Source organism: Pelophylax lessonae, assembly GCF_965119305.1.
Source record: "Pelophylax lessonae genome assembly, chromosome: 1".
NCBI classification, from domain to species: Eukaryota; Metazoa; Chordata; class Amphibia; order Anura; family Ranidae; genus Pelophylax; species Pelophylax lessonae.
In genome coordinates this window covers 747,895,025-747,922,373 of record NC_138768.1, presented here as the reverse complement: position 1 = coordinate 747,922,373, position 27,349 = coordinate 747,895,025, and the positions used below count along the sequence as shown (strand labels likewise).

General features: G+C 40.9%; 1 protein-coding gene across 1 annotated transcript in view; it reads right to left on the bottom strand.

Moving 5' to 3' along the window:
* The window catches only part of GABRA2 (gamma-aminobutyric acid type A receptor subunit alpha2), a 275,998-nt gene extending 251,742 nt beyond the window's left edge, over positions 1–24,256 (bottom strand). Inside the window, exons 1-3 of the mRNA XM_082243452.1 lie at positions 23,856–24,256; positions 23,354–23,458; positions 20,435–20,550 (exon numbers count right to left, since the gene is read on the bottom strand). Of these exons, the coding sequence (XP_082099578.1) occupies positions 20,435–20,550; positions 23,354–23,427 (190 nt within the window). The 5' untranslated portion in view covers positions 23,428–23,458; positions 23,856–24,256. The remainder of the gene's footprint in view (positions 1–20,434; positions 20,551–23,353; positions 23,459–23,855) is intronic.
* Between the last annotated feature and the right edge of the window lie 3,093 nt (positions 24,257–27,349).

Sequence of the window (27,349 nt, the reverse complement as noted above, 5' to 3'; positions counted from 1 at the left end):
ATCAACAGCACTATCAGCATCTTGGTCCAGGCAAAGAGAACAACAGTTAACTAGTATAAGACAAAAACTGTGTTATTGTTTAGATACAGTATACAGTAACTTTACAGCAAAGTGCAAAGTGAAAAAAAGAAGATTTTTTGATACTATATCTTTCATATATAATGAAAGTGGGCACTGCTCGCAATAAAGGTGCCATGGTCAGGGGCATGGTGATGATTTGGCAATATAGTAGCCGCAAATAAAAGGGTACTGAACTTATCGCCATTAATCCACACCTTTGGAGCCATCAGTTAATGTCATTCGGGAATAGAAAGCAGATAATACAGTTGTGGCTGTAAAGTCAAAATGTTTTTTTTTCCGTTAAGCTGGGTTCACACTTATGCAAATTGGATGTGAGTTTCTCTGAATCCAATGCACATGACAGGAGATTGTGACCTGCACTCAATGGAGCCAGTTCACACATCCCTGGGGCGGCTACAGAGTGTGTTTCACAGGGGTCCTGTGTGTCTTTGGCTCCATTTCAGGCCAAAATTTGGGCTTGATTTGTCCCTGAAACAGAGAGCAGGGACACACTGGACCTCTGCTGTGATCCGCATCGGTATTAGACGTGAAACCAGCCTTAATGCATTCCCTGCATTAAGGTTAAAAAAAATCCACCTACCCCCTACTTAAACACTTACCTTACTCCTCCACTGATCCAGCGCTATCCTGGCTGCAGCGCCATCATTTCCTCTTCCCTCTCTCACATGAGACATTGAGAGCAGCAGGAGCCATGGGCTCCTGTCAGTAAAATACTGTGAGATTGGCGTGGGGAGGGCGTGGCCATACCACAGTGGGTGTGTCTATAGAAACGCATAGCCTGAGTCAGTCAGGAGTGCGCACGCACTGGTGCCCCCATAGCACACAGCTTGTGGAGGGGGCATCCACGAAAAAGGAGTAGACACCATGAGCAGTGCCACCAGTACATCACAGTAACAACCACAGAGAATGACAGTGGGAAAAAAAAAAAAAAACATAAATGAACAAGAGAGTCTCACCAGAACTTAAATAGTTTTGGTAAATTCCCCAGGTGACCCAGTACACATAGCACTTGTCTCTGTCAAAATGTGAACAAATATAGAAAGTGCAGCGCTAAAAATGATAAAGTGTATTAAGGTATGATATATATTAAGAGTCCATAAAGTCCACAACAATTGGCAAGTTTCCTGTGCAGGAAAGGTAGGTATAAGACACCACTACAGCCGTAATTCCTTCACCAAAGAGTATTACAGCCTCTCACCTCCAGCATTCGACCACTAGGGGTCACTGCGCCTTATATAATCACTGTGGACAGCCAATAGGAACATCAATCTTCTCAAGACTTTTGAATCTCAGACCCAGGCAGACTCATAGCAGATATAACATCCGAAAAAAATATAATAAACAGGATCTAATGCTCTCTGTCATGACATATTTATTGTGAAAGACATAAAATTACATTTACATAAAAGGCACTGACACAGTGCTCAAATGCAGGCATGAAACAATAGCCTGGACATCGGGATGCTGCGGTTGAAGGCAGACTCCTCCCCCCGTACGCGTTACGTCCGTGGGCATGACTTTGTCAGCGGGGTAAGGAGACGCATCGCACCCGCGCTCTATATAGACCGTCTCCTAGCAACCAGACGCTGTATCCGCATACCAGGATGCGGATGTCAAAATGTGTGCAGTGGTTTCTGGACAGCATGGTTGGATAGCTTTCCCTCTACTCCCTCCACCACTATCCAACCACTCTGGATCAAGGAAATAAATACTTAGTTTGTGCTGAACATCTGCTTGCTGTGCAGCCCTCTACCTTCTCTGTTCCCTTCATACGGATCAACGACTGATCAACGATATGTAACAGGGTTGATGTTCCTGGAGGGAAACGCTAAATGGAAAAGGATTTAGGAAAACTAGAAGAATGGTCAGAACTCTGGCAACTGAAATTTAATGTGGATAAGTGCAAGATAATGCACCTGGGGCGTAAAAACCCAAGGGCAGAATATAGAATATTTGACACAGTCCTGACCTCAGTATCTGAGGAAAGGGATTTAGGAGTAATTATTTCAGAAGACTTAAAGGTGGGAAGACAATGTAATAGAGCATCACGAAATGCCAGCAGAATGCTTGGATATATAGGGAGAGGTATAAGCAGTAGAAAGAGAGAAGTGCTTATGCCGCTGTACAGAACACTGGTGAGACCTCACTTGGAGTATTGTGCGCAGTACTGGAGGCCATATCTCCAGAAGGATATAGATACTCTAGAGAGAGTTCAGAGAAGAGCTACTAAACTAGTACATGGATTGCAGGAAAAAACTTACCAGGAAAGGTTAAAGGACCTTAACATGTATAGCTTGGAAGAAAGAAGAGACAGAGGGGATATGATAGAAACTTTTAAATACATAAAGGGAATCAACTCGGTAAAGGAGGAGAGCATATTTAAAAGAAGAAAAACTACCACAAGAGGACACAGGTTTAAATTAGAAGGGCAAAGGTTTAAAAGTAATATGAGAAAGTATTACTTTACTGAGAGAGTAGTGGATGCATGGAATAACCTTCCTGAAGAAGTGGTAGCTGCAAATACAGTGAAGGAGTTTAAGCATGCATGGGATAGGCATAAGGCTATCCTTCATATAAGATAGGGCCAGGGACTATTCATAGGATTCAGATATATTGGGCAGACTAGATGGGCCAAATGGTTCTTATCTGCCGACACATTCTATGTTTCTATGAGCCCAAAACCTCCCAACTAGTTCATTAAAGAATACTACAGTAGTAGTTGGTGGCTTGTGTTGTGAATGACAAAAACTGAATAGGAGCGAGTGAAACACCGCTCCAGGTTTCCACTGTTCCCACCGCCACAGGATTCCCAATGTGAGAAAAAGTCTGTCTAGCCGCACTTCCATAAAATCACCTTTATTGATGCAGAAGATTCACCACAATCCACAATGTACAAATGAGGGATATAACATACAGCTAATGTGTTTTACGCCATTCTTGGCACCTAATCATTTGCTATATCCCTTATTTGTGCATTGTGGATTGCCGTTATGAATCTTCAGCATCAATAAAGGTGATTTTATGGAAGTATGGCCAGCCAGACTTTCTTCACATTGAAGAGGAGCGCAGTCCTTCACAGAATTACATGTGTACAACACAAGCCAGAAACTGCATTTGTTCGAGAGAGACTAATGTAGTAGCTTTTGTTTCCTCTCCAGCACAAAAAAAACAATCCAACAGCAACACAAAGTTGACAGCTTGTCCGCGGATTTGCTCTCTCCTCCTGTCAGCATGTTCTCTGTTAATCAAAAGACAGTTAAAAAGCGCTGCTTCCTTGAGCCATATGTACATTACATGACCTGTGAATCAATCACAATGCATAAAGTGCGAGTGCAATCAAAGATACATAAAGTGAAATAAACAGGCAAAAGTCCTTCAATGATATTAAGGTGCAAAGTGCTAATGATGTTTTCTCAAAATAGGATTTAGGTGCTACTTTGTGCTCCCCTCCTGAGTCCCCACTCACCAGCAGTAAGATCAAAATCAGCATGGTTTATGGATTGATGGATCTAGCGCCTTACCTCTTAAGCAGTGTGTAAGGCTTTCAGCACAATGAAGGTCAGCAAAAAGATCAAAATGATGGATGATCAAAATTATGGATGGATCTAGCTACTTCCCTCTTTAGTGGTATACAATGCTCTCAGGATAAGGATGGTGTACACTCCTTTTATTTTTGGTGACCATACACTTCCAGCAGTGTAAATTACTGAAGACAGGAGCTCAGAGAGAGGTCAGTGTCTGGGCTCCATGCTGGCAGTCCATGTTCTCTGTTAACACATGTACATGAAGGAAGACCTATTGCCGTCTCTCTTTCATGTGGATTAACTTGGGTACAATCCGCATATCCACAGATGGATCAAATCTTATCCGGTTGCTGCTGAACCAGCTGAATTTCGATTCATATATGGCTAGGGGAGAGGTTGGTTTATTAAAGGCAAATAGAGTGTGCCCTTTGCAAGTGCAGCTGAACTCATTTTCCCCAGAGCTTAGTGAATGCGGTGAAGCCTTCCTTTGTAAACAGTACCTAATCAGATGCAAGGACAAGGACAAAAAACAAGACATTTTTGCTTGCAGATGATTGGATGAACTTAGCAGAGCTTCTTCACCTTTACTAAGCTCTGTGAGTACATGAGTACAACAGCACTTGCAAAGTGCACAGTTTATTTGCCTTTAGTAAATCAACCCATGTTCTGCATCAAAGAAAGGGGCTGGTTTCTGGGGCAAGATTGCAATCATTCACCATGCAGCAGATAGTACCCTCTAGTCAGGGGAGGATGACTGAGCAAGTAAACACTGTGCCAATCATTATCTGGCAAGCAACCTTTTTCTACATAAAAAGGTAGCGAGTTGTAGTCATTTTTATTGAAAATCCCAGAACTAATTGAATATTATTTTTTTGGGTTAAAAGTGCACTTAGTCCAGAGCGTTTGTCTGATATGGTGTGCTGTCACGCAAAACAAGGAATAGTAATATTCCAAAAGATGTAAAACACCCGCCCTCTACATTATATTTACACTTAAATGAACAAAATGTAACACAAAAAAAAAAAAAAAAATCAGGTGAAATCGCTTTCCTTTCTAAGCAAAGAAAATAAGCTGTCTTCACAATAGAAAGCAAGACCTGTGCCGCAGGCTCCACAACTGAGAAATAATGATACCCTCAGTGTACAGGATATTTAATGATCCCATGTGTCTGATTTGCCCTTGTCATAATAAAAGTGCAGCAGAGCAGACGTAACCCATTGATAAAGGGATGATTCAGAGATGCAGCACATATTAAATAAATATAGAAAAAAAGGTCAGATTACCAATTTAAAGCGCTAATCTACAATAAAAAGGTCATTTTATAATAAAAAAATATACTATTAATGCATTAGGTATTTATTAAAGGAAATGCCTATTTAAAATTAGATTAATTTGTCAAAGAACCAGATTTACTAACATAAAACCTACATAAAACCAGAATGGCTTGGCAGTATTCAATCATTCTTGCTGCAAAATGACGGCATGTGTATTTTGTGGTATGCTGCTTATTATCAGTAATTTATAAGCAAATAAAAAAATATATTGTAATATTTTCAAGCACATTGACTTCTTTAAAACAAAGATAAGGAATATGTTGAAAACCTTCAAAGTATTATAAATGCAAAGCACAGTAGGACCTTCTCAAAACAAAAAGGTATCCACACGTCTCACTTCCATCACAAATCCCAGAGCCTGGGAAGCAATGAGAAAGCATAACCTGCCTAGTTATTCTTTAGATCAGCCTTTTCCAACTTTTTTTTTTTCAATTTTCAGGTCTCAGGGAACCCCTGCTTAACTTTTTATAGGGAGTAAGATGATAAAAATGCACCTTACAATTGCGGGCAGTAAGGAGAATGCCCACCCTTATAGACAGCTAAAATGATCATTGGTATCATGCTGCTGGCTCTGTCAAGTGGTGTTGGCCCTGTAATTATGCAGTCAGAATCAAATTGGAGGTCAATCAGTCACAGCTCAAGGTACCCCTAGCAATCTCTGGAGGAACCCTTGGGTTTGGTTAAGAATGGTTGCTTTAGGGTAATAATTTTTTTTTTTTTAATGCAAGCATATAAATTAATCCATAATAAATCATCTGATGAACAAAAAATATTTTAAATAAATAATCAGTTCAGGTATAATAATAACTTAAAATAATTTGAAAGATCAATGAGTGTGCAGATTCTACATTTTTAAATAACTCTAGGCAGAACTATAAGAGCCCATTCACACTGCCGCGACTTGTTAGGCGACTTGTCAGCCTGACAAGTCGCGGTATGTCGCGGTCCATTGAGTAGTACAGGACCCGTTCTAATAGGAGCGACACAAGTCGCTCCGACTTAGAAAAAGGGTCCTGTACTACTTTGGGGCGACCTCGGAGCGACTTGCATAGACTTCCATTATGTGAAGTCCCTGCAAGTCGCGCCAAAGTCGCGGTGCACAGCGGTGCACGTGACTTCACAGGTCGCCCCCCGAAGTCGTGCCACTTCAGTGTGAACCGGCACTAAGAGACCTACATTGTTGCGATACTTTCTCTTTAATACACTATTAAATGTATTTTTAATGGAAGCAGAGTATGTACCCAAATGTGACCATAGTATCAGCCTTGCACAGTATTTGCAATAGAGTTCAGAGAGTGAAAGAAGAAGCACAACATCAAGCCAGCCATGTGTGCTGAGTTGCGAGGAGCACCTAAATTTCAGTTAAGGCCCGTAAACACGAGTGGAAATTCGGCCGGGAATTTTCGTCCGACGACCGATCTGCCGATTTTCGGCTTGTTAGTATGATGCTTCCGACAACTGACTCCGACTTTTCGGCCGAAAAAATCCTGGTGTGCAGGCTATAAAATTTTTGTCGACCATCAAAACACGTCCGATTTTCGTCTCATTAGTACAGATTTCAATGGGGAAAAATCTTATGAGCAAGACTAGGCATGCTCAGAGATGAAAGAACACATACAAAGCAATCCAACACATGACATCCCTTCTGAAGTAGAATTCTGTCGTTCGGGAAAATTTGTGTGCAGTCTAGAGCACATTCCAACCAACAGACACGGACCTGGACAAAAGACGGACGACCGGTCGGCGGAAATTAGTTGCGTGTGTACGAAGCATTAGTCTCTTGAAGTGCACTTTACACCTGAGCTCACACTGGGAGAGAGAAATCCATCACAATCAGTTGAGTTTCAGTGTTATTCAGGATTTTCAGTATGCAGCTTTCATTGTCCAATCACAGCCCAGAGGAGCAGCAATGCTTGTAAGTGTTAGGCAGGGTATACAGGCACAGTATTTTGATCTTGGGATTCCTTAACCACTAATGAAAAAAGGGCATTCTTTTGCCAACTGTCCATCAATGTGAGAGCCCTTGTCCCACTCATTACAGGTATAAAGGTCCTTTCTCTGCTGCCCATTAATGTAAAGGAGGCCTTTCTTCACTAACCACTGAAGTTGGGGGGCAATTTTCTACAGGCCACCAATGTAAGGATGGCCTTCTCAGCTGGCTACTAATGTAAAGGGCATTCCTTCCCCCAACTGCCCATGTAAGGAGTTTCTTGTTCAGCTGACCATATGTGTAAGAAACCCTTCTCTGCAGACCACCAATGTAAAGGGGTTTTTCTGAGTTGACCATTATATTAAAGAGGCCCTTTTTCACTGACTACTAGTGTAAGGGGACCCTTTTCACCTGGTCACAAATCTTAGAGGTAATTTTTTCCTTTCTCAACGATGTAAGGGGGATTTCTTGTGTAACCACCCATTGGAAGGCAGTACTACACTTTTCTGGTCCCTATTATTTGTTTATTTTTAATTAATTGATATAAAACATATTTGTTTTTATGATTATATTTCCAAGTTACTGATCGCACTAATGTGTCATAAGGTTCAGATATAATAATATTTAGCAGGGGTTCCCTAAGACCTGAAAATCATTTTAAGGGTTCCTTCATAGCAAAAAAGAAAAGTTGTTTAGACTGTACTAGTAGAGAATGAACACTGAATGTGTAAAAACCATATGCAACACATTACAAATGCAGCTATCAGTGTCCCTGTCACTGTGGAGCAAAACAACTGACCCCCAAACCATGGGTAAACTAAGACAAGAAGCCACCAGGCCCCATGGTGTTTCTTTAGTGATTAATTCTTATGTGTTTTTTGTTTAAACTTCCAGACCGCCCACTGTATATATACATCATCACTTCGACATTAAATACAGGGGTTATGGCAGCAGGCAGCTGCCATAACCCCAGTATTTTTTTAGACAGTGGGCGATTTGGCGTCTGATATAATCATCCCAGAGGCGGATTTGCCACGGGATCACTTTTAAAGGCAGCTGGTGACGTGCCCTCCCTCCCTCGCTGCTTTCCAGTCGTTTCCCTGCTTACTGGAGCTGTTGGTATAGGGGAAAACAATAAAATCCCCTGGAGCGATGGGCAGGAAGTCAAGTGAGGGCAAGATGGCCCCCACTCGACTCTATGCCCTTGGAGGACAGAAGCGACGTCTGATGTCACTTCCGCCTAACAGCCTTAAAGGGCCAATTTTTTTTTCTTTTAAGTGTAAATGTGAGATCTGGGGTCAAAAAGACCTCAGATGTCACATTTACACTTAAAGGCAAACCAAAAAAAAATGTAATTTTACATTTACCAAAAAAAAAAATTAGAGAGGCCCTGTCCTGCTTATTTCTGTTACAAGGAATGTTTACATTCCTTGTAACAGAAATATGTTAAGATTACCAGAAAAAAGTCAAAAATAACGAACCAAGAACTAGTAAGAGTAGCGCAGATAGTAAAATTTGTAATCCTCCACACAAAAAATAAAGTCTCTTTAAATGATATGCAGAGTCTCTTAAAGTGTTCTCCACTGATTTGGGAATATTCGTGATTTTAAAGGGTCACCACACCACACATCCTTCACCCTGGTGCTCAATAAGGGGGGTGGCAACTCACCAGATGGCATGGCCCACCTATTCTCATAGGATAGGCTGCAAGGCATAAAACACAAATCTCCTCCAATCAGATATCGACAAAACGACCGTGTCTCTCCCTGCAGAGATTTCCTTCTCCTCACAATGATTCTTAAAGAAAATCTTCATTAAAACCTGCAACTTACATAAATTCATCAAGTGAGAAGCACGGGAGGGGGAGGCAGAGCACCCTCAGCAGCCAGAACCAAAGGAGGAAGTTCCACTTCCACACACTAGGAGCAGAGTCAGACAAACAATGTGGTTGGTTGCTAGCAACCAACTACTGGAGCTGTAGTACACACCTCCCGGCTTACTACAGCTCCAGTGGTTGGTTGCTAGCAACCAACCACATTGTTTGTCTGACTCTGCTCCTAGTGTGTGGAAGTGGAACTTCCTCCTTTGGTTCTGGCTGCTGAGGGTGCTCTGCCTCCCCCTCCCATGCTTCTCACTTGATGAATTTATGTAAGTTGCAGGTTTTAATGAAGATCTTCTTTAAGAATCATTGTGAGGAGAAGGAAATCTCTGCAGGGAGAGACACGGTCGTTTTGTCGATATCTGATTGGAGGAGATTTGTGTTTTATGCCTTGCAGCCTATCCTATGAGAATAGGTGGGCCATACCATCTGGTGAGTTGCCACCCCCCTTATTGAGCACCAGGGTGAAGGATGTGTGGTGTGGTGACCCTCTAAAATCACGAATATTCCCAAATCAGTGGAGAACACTTTAAGAGACTCTGCATATCATTTAAAGAGACTTTATTTTTTGTGTGGAGGATTACAAATTTTACTATCTGCGCTACTCTTACTAGTTCTTGGTTCGTTATTTGTGACTTTTTTCTGGTAATCTTAACATATCTACAACTCTAAAGTAGCTGCGATAGGTCTGGAATCAGACTCATTTAACAATATTTACTTGTGCGCAGGGGATATAATATATTTATCATTTGTGGATATTTATTTTATATACCTTTTACTGTAACAGAAATATAGTGATCAAAGAAAAAATGTAACAGTGTAAAAATAAAAAGTAAATAAAGGTGAAAAAAATAAAAAATTTAAAGCGTCCCGTCCCTCCGAGTTTGCGCGCAGAAGTGAACTCATATGTAAGTCGCGTCCATATATGTAAGCGGTGTTAAACCCACACGTGAGGTATTGCCACGATCATTAAAGCGAGAGCAAAAATTCTAGCACTAGACTCTGTAACTCTAAACAGGTAACCTGTAAAATATTTTAAAGCGTCACCTATGGAGATTAAGTACCATCCACGAGCGTGTGCTATTTCAAAGAATTACATGTTAGGTATCTATTTATTCAGCGTAACATCATCTTTCACAGTATACAAAAAAATGGGCTAACCTTACTGTTTTCTTTTTTTTTTTTAATTAAAAAAAGTGAATTTTTTTCCTAAAAAAAATTCCGTTTGTAAGACCGCTGCTCAAATACGGTGTTACATAAAATATTGCAACGATCTTCATTTTATTCTCTAGGGTCTCTGCTAAAAAACAAATATATGATTGTAAAGGAAATTTGTACATCCTGTATATTATTGTATTATATTTTATATGTATTGCACACTGCACTCATTGCGCACACGGCACTAATAATGTTTTCGTTACATGTTTGCATTCTTTCGAGTCCTGATTAGAATGAGCCTGTCTATGTTACGCCCCTTGTTACCATAAAAGTACAATTGTAATAATAATGTGATACTTACGTAATCATGTGTATAAAACCTTTCAATTGCGTCAAATAAAACAGAACAGTTATTTTGGAAAGATGCGGAGTGTATATTTTTGTGTCTGTTCCCTACTGCAGTAGTTATTAATTATTATTTTTGGAACCACTAACCAATACGAGGATAGGAGTTGCCTATCTATAAAATGTCCTGAACAATAATGTATGGGGGTTTTAAGTAATTTTCTAGCAAAAAAATAAAAAATACTGATTTTAACTTGTAAACAACACATATTTAGAACTAGGCCTGGTCTTGAAGTAGTTATTTATCCTCACCACATTTTCTATTAGTAACTGCAATAATTATGAGTGACAGAGGTCTGCCTCTTAATGCATGTGGTGCCCCGTTTATAACTATATGCCAACAAGCCACAATAATAATCCTTTTTCTCTTACTGGCCAGAGGCCAGACGATAAACAGAGGGAGGTTGCAGCACTTTGGGATTACAATTCTGAAACACAGCAAATTAAACCCAAGCCCAGCAGCAATATACAACTTGACTGTTTTTATTTTAGCTAACCCACAACTATGGGGGGCCCTGGGGCATATGGCTTTGCCACGATTAACTAGTAAAGTATTTCAAAGGTATAAGGTCATATTGCACAGAACACATTTAAAAAATGTTATGATGGATCAGGTTTATTGAATGAACAAAATGTAAACCTTGCGGGCTTTTAGCAGCAATAGGTGAAGGTGCCCATGGGACTCCTCTCATATATAATTAAAGTGTATATAAACCCTAAACATGATTTTCTTTTATTTGTTATCTTTTGGTCTTTTAGGTATGCCATTAAAAGTGTTTTAGTATATCTGTTCACTAAGTGCAAGCATAAAAAAACATTGATCCTGCAAGAAAACCAGTGAGCTTGCATGTTTTTCATCACAAGTCATAACAGATAAGTTCTACGAACAACAGGACACCCTATATGAATTGGAGATGAGGAGAGGGGTAGGTGTTCCAATGTCCTAACAAACCTCCTGTTCTAGGCGGACAACACTGCTCCTCCATAGATGCCATGCAATGAGTGAGCAGTGTCATCTAGGGTTTTATTCCCAAAAATAAAAATGTAATATACTGCAGCTTACCAATCATTAGATGTGGTGGCTGTATTAGTTTCCTTTTTTTCAGCTTTTGTTTTCTCTGTTTTCTCCTGATCTGGCCAATAACACACCTCCTGTATTAGAGTGCTTCCATTTGGGATGAAAGAGCACAAGGGTACCGTTGGACAGCAGCACTGTCAGACTGAGGGACTGGGAGTGTTATATGTACTAGGAGATTTAAAGCGGAGTTCCACCCTGGGTAAGTTTTTTTTAATAAAAATACCCCCGGGACAGTCAGGGCTAGTGCATTCCACAACGGCTAGCCTCTGATCTGTCCCGGGTTGCACTTACCTTTTAGAAGAAATACTTACCTTGAAAATGTATTCTCCAGCGCTGCCATCTCAGGTGTGGGCAGCTTGAAGCCAGTGCGATCCTCTTCTGTGTCCTCTTCCGTCTTCTTCGGTCCCACGATGCACTGCACCGGCCCCGCCGTCACTTCCGGTGCCGCAGCGGCATCCCTGCACAGCTTCTGGGCATGCCCAGAAGCTGTTTAACAAGGTATGACGGTGCCTGCACCGGAACTGACGTCGGGGCTGGTGCAGGCGCATTGATTCCTGGGAGCGATGATGTTCAGCTCCCAGGAATCATTGCAAGCCAGGAAGTGATGAATCGCCGTGGCCACCGAGGGGAGGAAGAGGAAGTAAGGTAAGTATATTTTGTTCTAAACAAGGTAAGTAAAAAAAAATAAATTTGCGATTATCCATTTGTTTTTCAGGTGACTCGGAGCAAGAAGATGGAGGTAAGTATAAATTTAGGGTGGAACTCCACTTTAAGTATACTAACAAACTGCATGTTACTATTATGTACTCTTATTTGTTATCCTTTTTCTATCGAATAAAAAAAAAAAAAAAATTGAACAAGGAAATATACTAACAAACTGAAGCCAAACTCCAGCTCACACTTTATAAGCAGTTACAGCAACAGTTTTTTTTTCCATTTGGGATACAATTTTTACAAAAAACCTTCATCTCATGGTGATAAAAGGTGATCATTGTAAGCACCCTGTCAGTGGTAAATGGTTTGACTCATCCTTCTAACTGCTACATCTACAGGAGAGCTTGTTCTTTTCAAAAGCAACAGACTTACTAGCCAGATCACCTGTCGTAAATAAAAAATAAAGTAATGCCTAAAAAATAAATCAAATGCAGCCATCACATCTAACAATTGCTAAACTGCAATATAATAAATGTTTGCCTTTGAGTTTAATACTGCTTTAACAGCAGGATCAACAAGTGAAAATACAAAGCTTGATAAAAACGAATGCACCCACCTCAAGGACCCATGCACCCATGCCAAGGACTGGCATGCTCCAATATATTACATTTTTGTTCTTGGGTTTAAAAATATTTTACCATAGGCAGCGTTGTACTGACTTGGTAAGGGGTTCAAAGGACCATGCCACATTTTTCGGATTTGAAATAAAAATCAGGAATAGATAATGTAATTTAAAACCTTGGTGTTAAAATTAAAGGTTACTTTACATTAAAAATCATAATAAAGCATGCTAAATTGCATGTTAGTGCACCAACTTATACAGCCATTAATGTGTGTGTATAGGTGTGAATTTGCTATTAAAATCATTACGTTACCTATAGATGTACTGAACTTTTATATAATTAGGATAAGTGTAGTTTTAGCTACACCCTCTATATATAGAATAAACCAGGGATTCTCAAACTACGGCCCTCCAGCTGTTGCAGAACTACACATCCCATGAGAAATTGTAAAACTCTGACATTCACAGACATGACTAGGCATGATGGGAATTGTAGTTCCTGAACAACTGGAGGGCCACAGTTTGAAGTCCCCTGGTATAAACTATAAAGCTGTCCCCTGTTAAGTTGGCTATACATTAGTAGATTTTTGAATGAATGTATGCACAAATATTCATATGAACATTTGCATGAAAATTCTTTAGACTTTCGATGATGACTGGACAAATGTCATTCGAAAGTATGAAAGTCACATTCGATTTTGGAATTAATGTAATTTCCTGAACAAAGACCACATACATTGTTAGAAATTTGTGTTTTCAAGAAAGATTTTCCATCCTGCTTCTTTCAAATATCTTGTTACTGTTTGACCCCACTAGCAATTAGAAAATTGGACAAATGTTCTTAAAAACAAAGAATTTTGGTGTATGACTTGCTTAGACCATGGGTGTCCAACCTTTTGGCTTCTCTGGGCCACATTGAGTGTACAGAAATTCTCTCGGGCCGCATATAAAATATATACTATTAGTTAAGGTATATAAGTAATAAAACGCCGCCGCTCCTTTCCCGTGCTGCCGCGCCCCCCCAGCACTAATTTAACACAACTAGTGGATGATCCCCTCCGAGGCTGCCTCTGTGGCTGTGCCCCTGACTCGACTTCCTTCCTCCCCAGCAAAAAAAATAAAAAATTGTCAGGGGGCAGTGGGCCTCATTGCCTGCGGTCCTGGCCCGCATGCGGCCCCCGGGCCGCAGGTTGGACATGCCTGCTTTAGACCCTAAATGCTTAGATGAAGGTGTCTACTCTAAGATAAAGCACAGGGAGGCAGATCTTGTAAAACTTAAAGTTGTGAGTCAACCTAGCACTGACACTGCTTCTTCAGCCTTCCTCTCTGAATTGGACACCCTTCCACTAAGTGGCAATACACATTGGGGGTGATTTAATACATGCATGTTCCTTTAAAAAAAGTGCATGCTCACTGAACTTAGTAAATAAGGTAGCGCTCACTTTAATAATCCAATCATATGCTAGCAAAAATGCTGCCCTTGTAGGTTCCTGCACATGATTGGCATTCAAAAGAGAATACAGGGTACCCTATAAAATTAATTTTCCAAAGGGAATATACACTTTCAAAGTGAAAATTCACTTTGCCAAGTATGCAGCTTCTATTGTTTTAGTAAGTCAACTATACAGAGTCAGAAGATACCAGCACTTAGCTAGACTTATATGAGCCAAGTAGCTAGAAAGCAAAATCATTATGCTTACTGTTTGCCAAGAAATCATCTACATAATGCATGCTTTCAAAATGTGGTTAAAACTACATTCCCCTTTTAAAGATATGATGTGCCATTTAGTGCATAATTAAAGTGGTATTAAACCCAAAAGCAAATATTTATTATATTGCAACTTATTCATTCTTAGATGTGAGGGCTGCATTGTTTTTCTTTTTTAGGCTTTCTTTCTTCTATTTTCACCTGGTGATCTGGCCACTATGTCTGTTGTTCTTCAACACAACAAGCTCTCTTGCAGATGTATCAGTTACAGGGCTGAGACAAACCAATTAACACTGGCAGAATTGCTTACAATAATCTGTTTTATTTTATTCATGTAAAACCTTTATCCCAAAACAAATGTTCGCTTATAAAGTGTGAGCTGGCTTCAATATGTTAGTGTATTTAAATCTGCTAGTACATCTACCACTCCCCTCTCCTTAGATTGCCAATGCTATTGTCCAAATATGCCCCCTGTGCTCATTCCTGAGTGTGGCCACCACATCTAGGGATTGGTAAGCTGCAAGACATTACATTTTTTAGTTTTGAGTTTCATACCTCTTTAAGTATCCAATGATTGCACTCAGCACTTACAGAGCTCTCTTAGTATTGTTTGTGCTTCTCCTCTGTAGTTGAATGTAGGTGGTTTGAAATAGACACGTCATGAATTATGGCTGTTTCCATAGTGTCAATGCACCATATTTAATCATTCATTACCTTGGAAAGCCTTTGTCAGACAGGGTTCCATGGAAGCCTAGGATCCCTCCAGAGATTGCCAAGGATTTTTTGAGCAAATAAGCAATGGTTGACTGACTTCTCATCTGATGATGCCTGTATAGTTACATACCCAATGTAATGGGTAGAGCCAGTGGATCCTCTGCCCTTTTCTCTTGGATATGTAACAGCTGAAACATGTGATCATTTGGGCTATCTCTGAGGGTGAAATTTTTCCAAAAGACTACTAATGTGAGGGGGCATTCTTCCTGCTATTGGCTACCAATGGAAGGGGCCCATAAATGATCCGCCTTGGGTGCCAAAACAGTTGGAATGACAAATAAATTATTATTTAAACAATTACCTTATTTACCGGCGTATAAGACGACTGGGTGTATAAGACGACCCCCCTAATTTTCAAGTTAAAACATAGGTTTTGGGCTATACTCGCCGTATAAGACTACACCCCTTCCGAAGCAAGGCAACACCATTGAAAAACATCAGATTTCTCATAGATCTCTAAGGTACCCTAGTACTGTAATACATGTAATCTCTCATAATATCTCCAAGGTACCCTAAGTATTACCAGTAGATGAAATCTCAAGACGCTGCCTGTGCGGGAATCCTGTACCGGTATATCGTATGTACCGTAGCTTCGGCTACATACAGTATACCGCGCTGAGCCAATCACAGTGAGCGATGTATTCTATTATTGAATGCAAAGCCTGCTCGGATTGGCAGAGTCAGAGAGGCGGGCTGATGTTACTCCACCAATCCGAGCAGGCTTTGCATTCAATAATAGAATACATCGCTCTCCCTGATTGTCTCAGTGCGGTACACTGTATGTAGCCGAAGCTACGGTACATACGGTATACCAGTACAGGATTCCCACACAGCCAGCTTCTTGAGAGATTACATCTACCGGTGATACTTATACTTAGGTTACCTTGGAGAAAGTATATTATACTCGGCGTATAAGACGACCCCCCATTTTTGGGGGATTTTTTTGAGGTTCAAAAGTAGTCTTATACGCCAGAAAATACAGTATATCTACCACATCTAACTAATGATACAAATGCACTGTGAGCTGTATATGTGTTCAAAGTTAGCAGTTGGTCCCCGGGGGTTTGAACATTTTATCAAGGGTTCCGCAGGGTTTTAAAGGTTGAGAAAGGCTGATCTAGGGCTTCAAAACATAAACGGTGAACAAAAGCATCTAACAGTTTATATAACATATTCAATAACTAGAAATACTGGAAAAACTGATAGCTGAAGCACATTTGGAATCCTGACTCACAAAATTCGCAGCCCTAATCTAACAAATACAGGTATAGAGAGTTGCAAAAGCTACATACTTAAAAAGAAAAGCTTAGTGGCAACGAAGATCAATCTTCAAACTAGGAAACACAGGTTCTGTGCAAAGGTCAGAAAGTTCACTAAATTTACCAATAACTAGTTTTTGAAAAACTGCCCCATGACTGTTTAAAGGCAAACCAAGCAAGCTTGTATTGCGAAGGACCTCAGCCTCTTGCCATATATTTGATGCTGTGCAGCCTTGCTTGATTCTATGTATTCTTTTCATAAAGTGACACTAAACACTGGTTTAAAAAAAATGATATGTAAGTATGTATTTTAAATGACACTGACAGGAGACACTGCCTCCTTGTAATATACCCTATGACAGTGATGGCGAACCTTGGCACCCCAGATGTTGTGGAACTACATTTCCCATGATGCTCATGCATTCTGTGGTGCAGTTGAGCATCATGGGAAATGCAGTTTCAAAACATCTGGGGTGCCAAGGTTCACAATCACTGCCCTATGAGCTCCTAAACCCTCTCATGTTAGTTGTAGTCATGTGCACTGCTCTATGCACACTACAAATCCCATCATCCAAAGTTCCTAGTCCATCTCAGGAGTGAGCAAGAGAAGGTGACTACATTCACCACCAAAAAACGTAGCCACCTTCTAACAGGAGGTCACATCACAACAGCAAAATTCCAGAGATTTGGAGAAGGCTGAGAGAAATAGCAGGTATTCTTTAGGTTAAGAGCCCACACATAATTTTTATATTTTTTTAACCTCCCTGGCGGTCTGATTATGTCAGAATTTCTGAGCTACATGCGGTACATTGTTTTTCATGGAAATATGTTTTATATTTTAGGCCTGTAATTCTTAGAAATAACTGACTTAAATCTGTCCAAACAAGAGTCTAGTAGACATCCTGGGTATGATAAAGTTTGAAACACAAAATCATAAATTATAATGTAATAATAATAAATTTAATCAAATTCTTCATTGTTTTCGAAGTGGAGATATTTCATTATGAGGGAGAATCTGTACTTGGGGGTGCTGCCTAATCTGTATTGCAGTCAATAGAGCACGAAGTCCGCACATCGCTGAGCTCAGTCTCAGAATCGCCGCTGTTGTCACTTTAAGTACCTGATGACGAAATTTCCCACGAATCGCTATTGCTCAGTTCTTCAAATATTTCAAATTCACTGTCGCTGCTTTCCAGTTCGTCCAAAAGAGTTTTTGAGCTAAAAGAACGATTTTTGGACGCCATGGACGTTATCAATTTTCCAGGCACAATGTACCGCAAAAAGTAAAGGCAGGGCACTGCAAAAGCCTCTAGGTGAAATGGAATGATACAAAGTTGTAATTCTAACAGATTACACTGTATCATGCCATTTTTTCTTTAATCTCTCACCGGTTCCACCCCCCCCCCCCGCACGATGCGGCGCTCCCAGGGAAGGGAACCGGAAGAATGTGCCGGCGTCGAGTGAGAGGACAGCGGGAGGATGGCTACAGGAAGGCTGGGGAAGACGGCGGGGGATCGCAGGGAAAGGTTAATTTTTTTTTCTGTGGTAATCCCGAGTGTGGCTCGGGGTTACCCCTTTTGGTACTGAAAATTAACCCCGAGCCACACTCGGGAATACCGCTAGGAAGGTTAAAACCAGAGTTTAAGTGTCACTTTAGAACTAAAATAGTACCTTCTCTTGCTCCCAGCCTCTTCCAACTCTCCATATTCCTTTTTAGGTTTCTGTGATCCGACTTCCTAATAGAGGGTGGCCACATTTGATTTCCATGGTCCCACTGTATGTAGGAAAGTAGCCACCCTCTCTTGCTCACTCTTGAGATGGACTAGGGGCTATGGGATGGAAGTTATTACTACAGTTTGGGTAAGGATTAAGCATATGTTATTTATCGCAAATGTGGATTGAGAGTAGTGGACTAACACTGAATGCTAATATTTGCTGTTGGATTATGCGCACTATGGAGGCAATTAAATATGGCATTTGTAACACATTTCTGGTGGTGTGGGTGTAGTTGGAAGCCTTGTGCCAATTTTATGAAACTATGTGACATTTTAATTGTTGGTACTAAGGAGTGCAACAGATTCATGTAGTTCTTCTTTGTGCCGAGTTCCGAATTCCTAAAGAAATATCACCAAATCAGTGATGAGGAAAGTAAGGGTAAATAAGACCTCTTCTATGATGGAATAAAGTGTTTTAAATATGCATTGTCGGGGTGCTCGTGACATATTTTCTGTTTCATGTAAGCATTGTGTCGCAGACAAAATCCTGTCTGAGACATTTCTGCACCCGATTCTTGTACACCTACATGAATCTTTCACAATTTGTACCATTTGTCGCACTACCGCAAGACAGGGGTCTAATGAGTATCTACAACTCTCTATATGAATTTCAATGCTTTTTTTTTTCTGTCGCAGAGTTGGTTATAATTGTGAAGCATTCTATGTCAATTTTAGATTTGTTGGTCATTTCTTCATTGTTTTATATGTATATTGGGTGTTTTAGTGCTGTATCTTTGTAATAATTTCAGTTTATAAAAATATGAAACAATATTTTGCTATTAAAAATATAAGTGTGAATTAAACTATGGAAAGCTTTATAAAGACAATCTCCTATTATATTGTGCACCTCTCGTTGATAATGTTATTTTAATAGACTAAATAGTAGTTCGAGTTTGGATATTAATGAAATTATCAACTGTATATTGTAATAGTGACAGTTAATGGGGATTGATTTACTAAAACTGGAGAGTGCAAAATGTGGTGCAGCTGTTTATAGTAGCCAATCAGCTTCTAACGTCAGCTTGTTCAATGAAGCCTTGACAAAAAACATGGAAGCGGATTGGTTTATATGCAGAGCTGCATCAGGTTTTGCACATTCCAGTTTTAGTAAATCAATCTTAAATGTATCAGATGTGTTGACCAAAAAGGAATAAAGTAACTCAAACAATTGTTACTTTTTTTAAACACTTCCTGACCAGCCGCCATAGTTATACTGTGGTAGGGCGGCTCTGTTACACGAAACAACGTATCTGTACATAGCTTCGTGTAGCAGATAGAGAGGGAGCGCCGCCGGAGACACGCACCGACTGGCTAGAGTGGGAGCCAATCAGCGGGTCCTGCGGATGCGATGGCCACTGGGCGCCCTCCATTGCTCCCCATGGAGACAAAGCGGCGGTCTGCTGATGTAAACAAGGAAGACCGCTGTTCTGTCAGTGACGAACACAGGGATCCCGTGTTCCTCCTACTTAGGAACACAGGTCTCTGTGTTCATCCAGTGATTACAACCCCCACCAATTAGAAAGCATCCCCTAGCCACACAGTTAACCCTTTGATTGCCCCTGGTGTTATCCCCGTCCATGCCAGTGCCATTAGTACAGTAACATTGCATATTTTTAGCACTGATTACTGTAGTAATGTCAGTGGACCCCCAAAAGTGTCAAAAGTGTCGGTTAAGTGTCCAATCAGTACATCTCAATGTTGCAGTCCCGCTAAAAATTGCTGAATGCCGCCATTATTACTAAAAATTAAATAAAATTGACATAAATCTATCCCCTAGTTTGTAGATGCGATAACTTTTGAGCAAACCAATCCATATACACTTATTGGTAAAAATATTGTTTTTTTTTTTCAGAATTGTCGCTCTTTTTATGTTTATAGCGCAGAAAATAAATACCGCAGAGGTGATCAAATACCACCAAAAGAAAGCTCTATTTGTGGGAAGAAAGGACATCAATTTTATTTGGTACAGTGTTGCACAATGGCGCAATTGTCAATTAAAGTAACGCAGTGTTGTATCGCAAAAAAACACCTGGTCCTTAAGTGGTTAAAGAAACATTGAAAAGAGCAATCCCTACTAAGGAACTGCAATTCCCAGAACTTCTTGACATACTGAAGCCGAAACTGAACATTAACTTTCCCCCGAATTTTAGCCAACCATGTACAATTATTGCCGGAACAACAATTTAAATTGTACTACTTCATTTTCACATCCGTTCCAGGAATTTATAAGTAACTCTATTATAGAAACATTACCTCCTAATCCTGGCCTGAGACGATTATCATACCCATCCAGAAGTCTGTCTAGAATTCTTGTGAAGATGGTTATGTTATTTTTTGCATCATCATCCACGTTGTCTGCAAGGACTTGCCTAGGCATAAATAATTTCAGAGTTAAGCATTACTAAGATATTTAAAACTCATATATAGGTAGATAAGAAGAATAGCATACAATATAACTAATCACTGTCACAACAAAGAGTAGGAATTTGCTGCCAGTTGATCATTTTGGTAAGTTACTAAGGCTTAGGGGATGACTTACTAAGAAGTCATTTTGTTTTCACTTAGCTATACCGATGAAGCTGTAGGCATGTCAATCCCCCAATTATGTGCAGAGGAGGATACTATTTATTTAAAGCCCCCGCACATGACTGGGTGTTTGACGTGAACACAGCTCCGCTGGGCTAAGTGAAAAAATGTTCTACTTTTGTAAATGACCCCCTTGATGTGTAAGGAATGGATGCACATATGGCTGCAATAATAACACAAAATCTTCTTTCGTAAATGGCTCCCCAGCCGTATCTGGACCCAACGCAGTAGGCTAATGGATACATCAAACAAGAGTGTTGCAGCTCTTGATGTCCACTAAAAGTGCAACTTTAAACAACATCGAGATAGGAAAGAATACTAAGAAACAGCACAGCCAACGGCCATTTCACACAAACTGGACATGCTTTGTCAATGCGGTGCTATGTGTTTATCCAGCCTTTCCCTGTCTTGTTTTTATTCTGACAGCTACAAAACAGGGCAACATTAGTAGAAGTCAAGTACTGGATCACACTTTGTTGGTTTATTCCAATGAACACAAAAACAGAAATATTTTTTAAATAATATAATAAATATTTTTTAAATAAAAAAAATAAATAAATAAGGATTACTATGCAAAGGCTGCCATAAATCTATTATTATTATAATTCAATTATATTATTATGCAAAGGGTACCATAATAATATTAAGTTTTTAATGTATGTATGTATATTTGGAAAATACATTTTATAAAGTTGTATTAAAACTAAATAAACAGGTGCACTTTATTAATAAACACAATCACAATTTAGATAGGAAACAAATATATTATATATTTATTTATATATACATTATATTATATATAATTACCGTATATATTTAGGATATTATTAATAACAGCCCTATACCTGCAATTAGGTCAAACAGCCAACCAGACCAAGTAGATCTTTTTTTCATGTCTTTATACTCTAATTTGCTGCTTAAATTAAAACTAGGTTTTCACAAGGTGCAAGACTTGCTCTCTTTATATTACCCCCTATTTAAGAACAGATGCCAATTACATATTTAGAAATGTTATAACATGGAACAGTATACAATCGAAAATTGATACATAACTATATTTAAATATACTTCCTACAAATAATGCAAACAAATTATTATTATATCTTGAAAATGTTTCCTATAGACATTATTCACACTTATTTATAGGAAATGTATCATGTCCTTTAATTAATATAGTATTTAAAAATAGTTTTTAGTAGTTTCTCTACTTTGAGCTAAAGCAGCAGCTAAAACAAAATAAATATTAGAAATGTATTTGTTGCCCAAATGTTAATCCCGCTAAACCTACATTGTCATTCTTTAGCTCAAAGTACAAAAACTACCAAAAATAATTTGTCAATACTAAATGATCAAAGGAAATCATAAATGTTCAACAAATATTAATTCTGAGTTGCAGAGTTTTGTTGCTAAAAGTCAGAACTTTCATAGAAAAACAAGGGGACTTGGAATCTCCTGAAATCACATAATCCTAGTAAAAATACCAATACATAGATGGTATCTATTATATATGCAATACAGTAATTCAAAATCTGTGAATATTTCCTAAGCCACCAACGTCTAGAACTTACATTAATTAACACTCTGCCTATGGTATTTTCATTCTATTCTTAAACATTTACATTTTAATTCTATCAATTTATTTCCATACACATAGAGGTATATAAACCAGTATACTGATAGTTATACAAATATGCAATAAAAAATGTTTGAGCACATCACATGATCTAGATCTTTTATGACATCTAAATGCAAATATTAGCATTAGTAATATGTACATAGCTGCACAAAGGAACTGATGATAACATATATAAAAATTGCAAATTGCATTTTATGCTTTCATCCTTGAGGACAGCTCTGTCATATAAAGAGCTGCACAATACATTATGTATGCAAAGCAGCAGTTTGATTACCCCTTTTGCTGAGCAGACAAATGGAACATCAGGATAAATATAAGTTGTAGAGAACACTCGCTATGTATTTATGTTGCCATTATGAAACAAGAAAACAATCAGACACAAACTTGACTAATAAAGCTCCCACTGTTTTATTGAGAGAGAGCTTGGCATTGTATACTAGCTCCATCTAGAGGATACGACAATCCACATGACTACTTTTCTAGGGACAAGACAATGTCCAACAAATGGGAACGCATCAACATGTCAGCAGCAACTCCTCACTGTACCAACAGTTTTGTCTTTTGCCATGCAGTTTCTTTTAATGCCTTCAATAATAACAGTATAGGGTTAAATATGATATTGTCATCGACTTCATCAACTCTCCCTGTACTTTTTAAACATCATCTGCCACTGGTGCTTATGTCAGATAAAGTGATTTGATTTGTGAGCATAATTAACCCATGGCTGCCTCCTACAGATAAGAGCTATGGGGAATTGGGCAACATCAGCAGTGCCCATGATTTCAACTAATGCGACTTTACAGTGCAGCTATTTCGCTCTAATTATTCTGTTTTTTATGGATGAGTGTCAGACAGGCTTTAATTAAAATACCAAAAAATGTCCAACGCTTAAATAAGAGTAATGCAGAAAGTCCATGCATGCTATAAGGTGAAGAAGATAAGGAGCTCACCTTGTTGACAGCCCCATGAGCAGGGTGAGGAGCATGCCTAGGTTCCTCTTATGGAAGGGTAGCCTGCTTTCCATAGTGGTTCCAGTGAGGTCTTTACATAAGAACCTGAGGAAGAGAACAAAATCACATTATTGGGATGCACCTAGAAAAGAAAAGATCACCAAGCAACAGCAGAGCCATGAACTTCCAGGTGGGCATGCATGGTCCAGGAGGACTGCTGGAAAGTCCATAAGCACTGTAGTAAGGTCTTCTTCTACCTGGACTCTTCTCTAACACAATGCCATGTGCTGGAGTCACTACCCCACTTGTCAACACTCTACACATGGACTCTACACCATCACCAGGGACCACAGGGACTGAATACATAGCTGAAGATGTAGCAAGGGATGGGAATGTAGAGCAGATCGGAGACCCAAGCCAGGCTGGAGCTTATGCCACCTTCACAAGTTGTCCTAGGCATGGGCAGAGCCACCATTGGGGGTCCCCAGTGATTGGTATCTACCTGGTTGTGGATGCGGGGATGGTGCCGGCACGGAGGATGCTGGAGGTGCAGAGCGGCTGCAGTACAGAGAGGCTCGCTGAGAACAGATCCTGCCTGCTTTGAATGGAGGAGGGTCTCTCTCTCTATCTCAGCCGGGGGCGAGCTGATGTTTGCTTGGTGCCCGCGCTGGAGTGGTATCGGGGGCGCGCCTGGCTCTGGGAGTTCCCTCTCCTTATAGAAGGGGGAGAGGATGGATTGGCCGCGGAGCGCTCCCGATGCTAGGATGCCGGGGACAGCTCGTTCGGGGATGCGTGTGAATGTGACATGAGCCAGCCTGCCCGGGAGCTCTCCGTCCTTTACACCTCCGACATCTGCAGCGCTATGGAGCGAGCGGGGGGCGCCTGCGCTGTCATCCAGCCATGCAGCAGCATCCCCGCACCGCACACATCCATGCAGCAGCATCCCCGCACCGCACATATCCATGCACACATCCCCGCACCGCACACATCCATGCAGCAGCATCCCTGCACACATCCGTGCAGCAGCATCCCCGCACCGCACACATCCATGCAGAAGCATCCCTGCACACCATTGTCACTGCTCCACACACTGCCATCGGAATATCACCCTACATCCTTAATGCATTCCTTCCAGACACTGCCATCAGCATCTCATCCTGCATCCTCCATGCATTCATTTCACACACTGCCATCAGCATCCTCCATGCATTCATTTCACACACTGCCATATGCAGATCCTGACTCTTCCATGCATTTATTCCAGACATTGCCATCATCCTCTGCTCTTACCACATTCATGCACTCATTACAGACATTGCCTTGATGTTGATGCTGGACCCCTGCCCTGGACTCCTCCACTTATTGCAAAGCTGCTGCTGATCCTCTTCACCTAACTCCTACATTCATAGCCATGATGCCGGTGAACCCCTGCACCTGTCTCCTCCATGCATTGGCTCCTCCATAGACTATGGTGCTGATGAACCCTTCCACCTGTCTCCTCCATGAATTGACTCCTCCGTATACCATGATGCTGATGAACCCCTACACCTGTCTCCTCCATGCTGATGAACCCCTACACCTGTCTCCTCCATGCATTGATTTCTCCATAGACTATGGTGCTGATGAACCCTTTCCACCTGTCTCCTCCATGTATTGACTGCTCCATTCATAGCCATGATGCTGATGAACCCCTACACCTGTCTCCTCCATGCATTGATTTCTCCATAGACTATGGTGCTGATGAACCCTTTCCACCTGTCTCCTCCATGAATTGACTGCTCCATGCATAGCCATGATACTGGTGAACCCCTGCACCTGTCTCCTCCATGCATTGGCTCCTCAATTGGCTATGGTGCTGATGAACCCTTTCACCTGTCTCCTCCATGAATTGACTGCTCCATGCATAGCCATGATACTGGTGAACCCCTACACCTGTCTCCTCCATGCATTGATTTCTCCATAGACTATGGTGCTGATGAACCCTTCCATCTGTCTCCTCCATGCATTGACTGCTCCATGCAAAGCCATGATGCTGATGAACCCCTACACCTGTCTCCTCCATGCATTGATTTCTCCATAGACTATGGTGCTGATGAACCCTTCCATCTGTCTCCTCCATGCATTGACTGCTCCATGCAAAGCCATGATACTGATGAGCCCCTGTACCTGTCTCCTCCATGCATTGGCTCCTCCATAGACTATGGTGCTGATGAACCCTTCCACCTGTCTCCTCCATGAATTGACTCCTCCGTATACCATGATGCTGATGAACCCCTACACCTGTCTCCTCCATGCATTGATTTCTCCATAGACTATGGTGCTGATGAACCCTTCCACCTGTCTCCTCCATGCATTGACTCCTGCATGTACCTATGATGGTGATCTACCCCTGCACCTGTCTCCTCCATGCATTGAATTCACCATATACTATGGTGCCGAAGAACCCCTCCACCTGTCTCCTTCATGCATTGCCTCCTCCAAATACCATGATGCTGATGAACCCCTGCACTTGTCTCATTCTTGGTTTGACTCCTCCATAGACTATATAGCCAATGGACCCCTGCCTCCTCTGTGCATTGACTCCTCCATACATTGCAATGCTTCTTCTGAACCCTTGTACCTGTCCCCTCCATGCATTGACTCTTCTATATACCATAATGCTGATGAACCCCTGCAACTGTCTCCTTCATGCATTGACTCTTTCATATACTATGGTGATGATAAACGCTTGCACCTGTCTCCTCCATTAATTGACTCCTCTATACATTGCAATGCTGCTGCTGAACCGCTGTACCTGTCACCTCCATGCATTAATACCACAATGCCATAATGCTGATGAATGCTGATGGTTGTACTGAACCCTTCCACCTGTCTGCTCCATGCACTGACGCCTCCATGGTGCTGCTGAACCCCTACACCTGCTTCCTCAATGCATTGACTTCTCTGCACATTGCTATGCTGCTAAACCCCTGCAGATGCCCCCTACATGCACTGCCACGTTGCTGCTGCTGAACCCTTGAACCTGCTTCCTCCATGCTTTGACTCCTTCATATACCATGGTGCTGCTGAAACTCTACACCTGTCTTCTCCATGCAGTGTCATGCAGCTCCTAATGAACCCCTGAACCTGTCTCCCCCATGCTTTGACTCCTCAATATATCATGATACTGCTGCTGAACCCTTACACCTGTCTCCTTCATGCAATGGGTCCTCCACACATTGCCATGCTGCTGCTGTTGCTGAACCCCTGCACCTGCCTCCATGAACTGACTCCTCCAAATACCATGATGTTGCTGAACCCCTGCACCTGTCTCCTCCATGCACTGACTCCTCCATATATACCATGATGCTGGTACTTCACCCCTGTACCTGCCTCCTCCATGCACTGCCATGATAATACTGCTGAACCCCTGAACCTGCCCCCTCTATGCATTCCCAGACAAGCAGATTCCTACTTCAGCAGAGGTTCCCTGTTTCATCTTTTCCCGAGCTCCATTACATTTCCTCACATTCCTGCATAATGGGAAGTGCACTTTCTGCAGCAAAACTTTTGTTTACATACGTTGCATTGCCAAGTAATTGGAAACTATTAATAGTACAGCGAGTTATGCAATTCCACATTGCTAGTGTGAGACTTCTGGCAATGTGCACACGGTGGGCTTGTGCTGCATAGAGAGGAGCCATTAATGACAATGAAATAAAGATTGCAGACTCAGAAAGATGTGTAAATAAATGAGTGTATTTCCAATAATATGAAGATAGTGGGAGGATGCGATACCTAGCCCCATGCCCTATGGTGGGGGAAACACACTTGGGTTTTAGACATGAGTGGGTGGCTGAGACTTTTGTTTTCCTATGTTTTCGGCATTACAGCTTAGTTTATAATGTACAGTATCTTTCTCACATTCTTTTTTTACCATTTTGGAGTTTTTTATAGTGATTATTTGTTGTTGTTTTTATTATTAATATTTTACCTACCCATTAGTTAGTAATTATT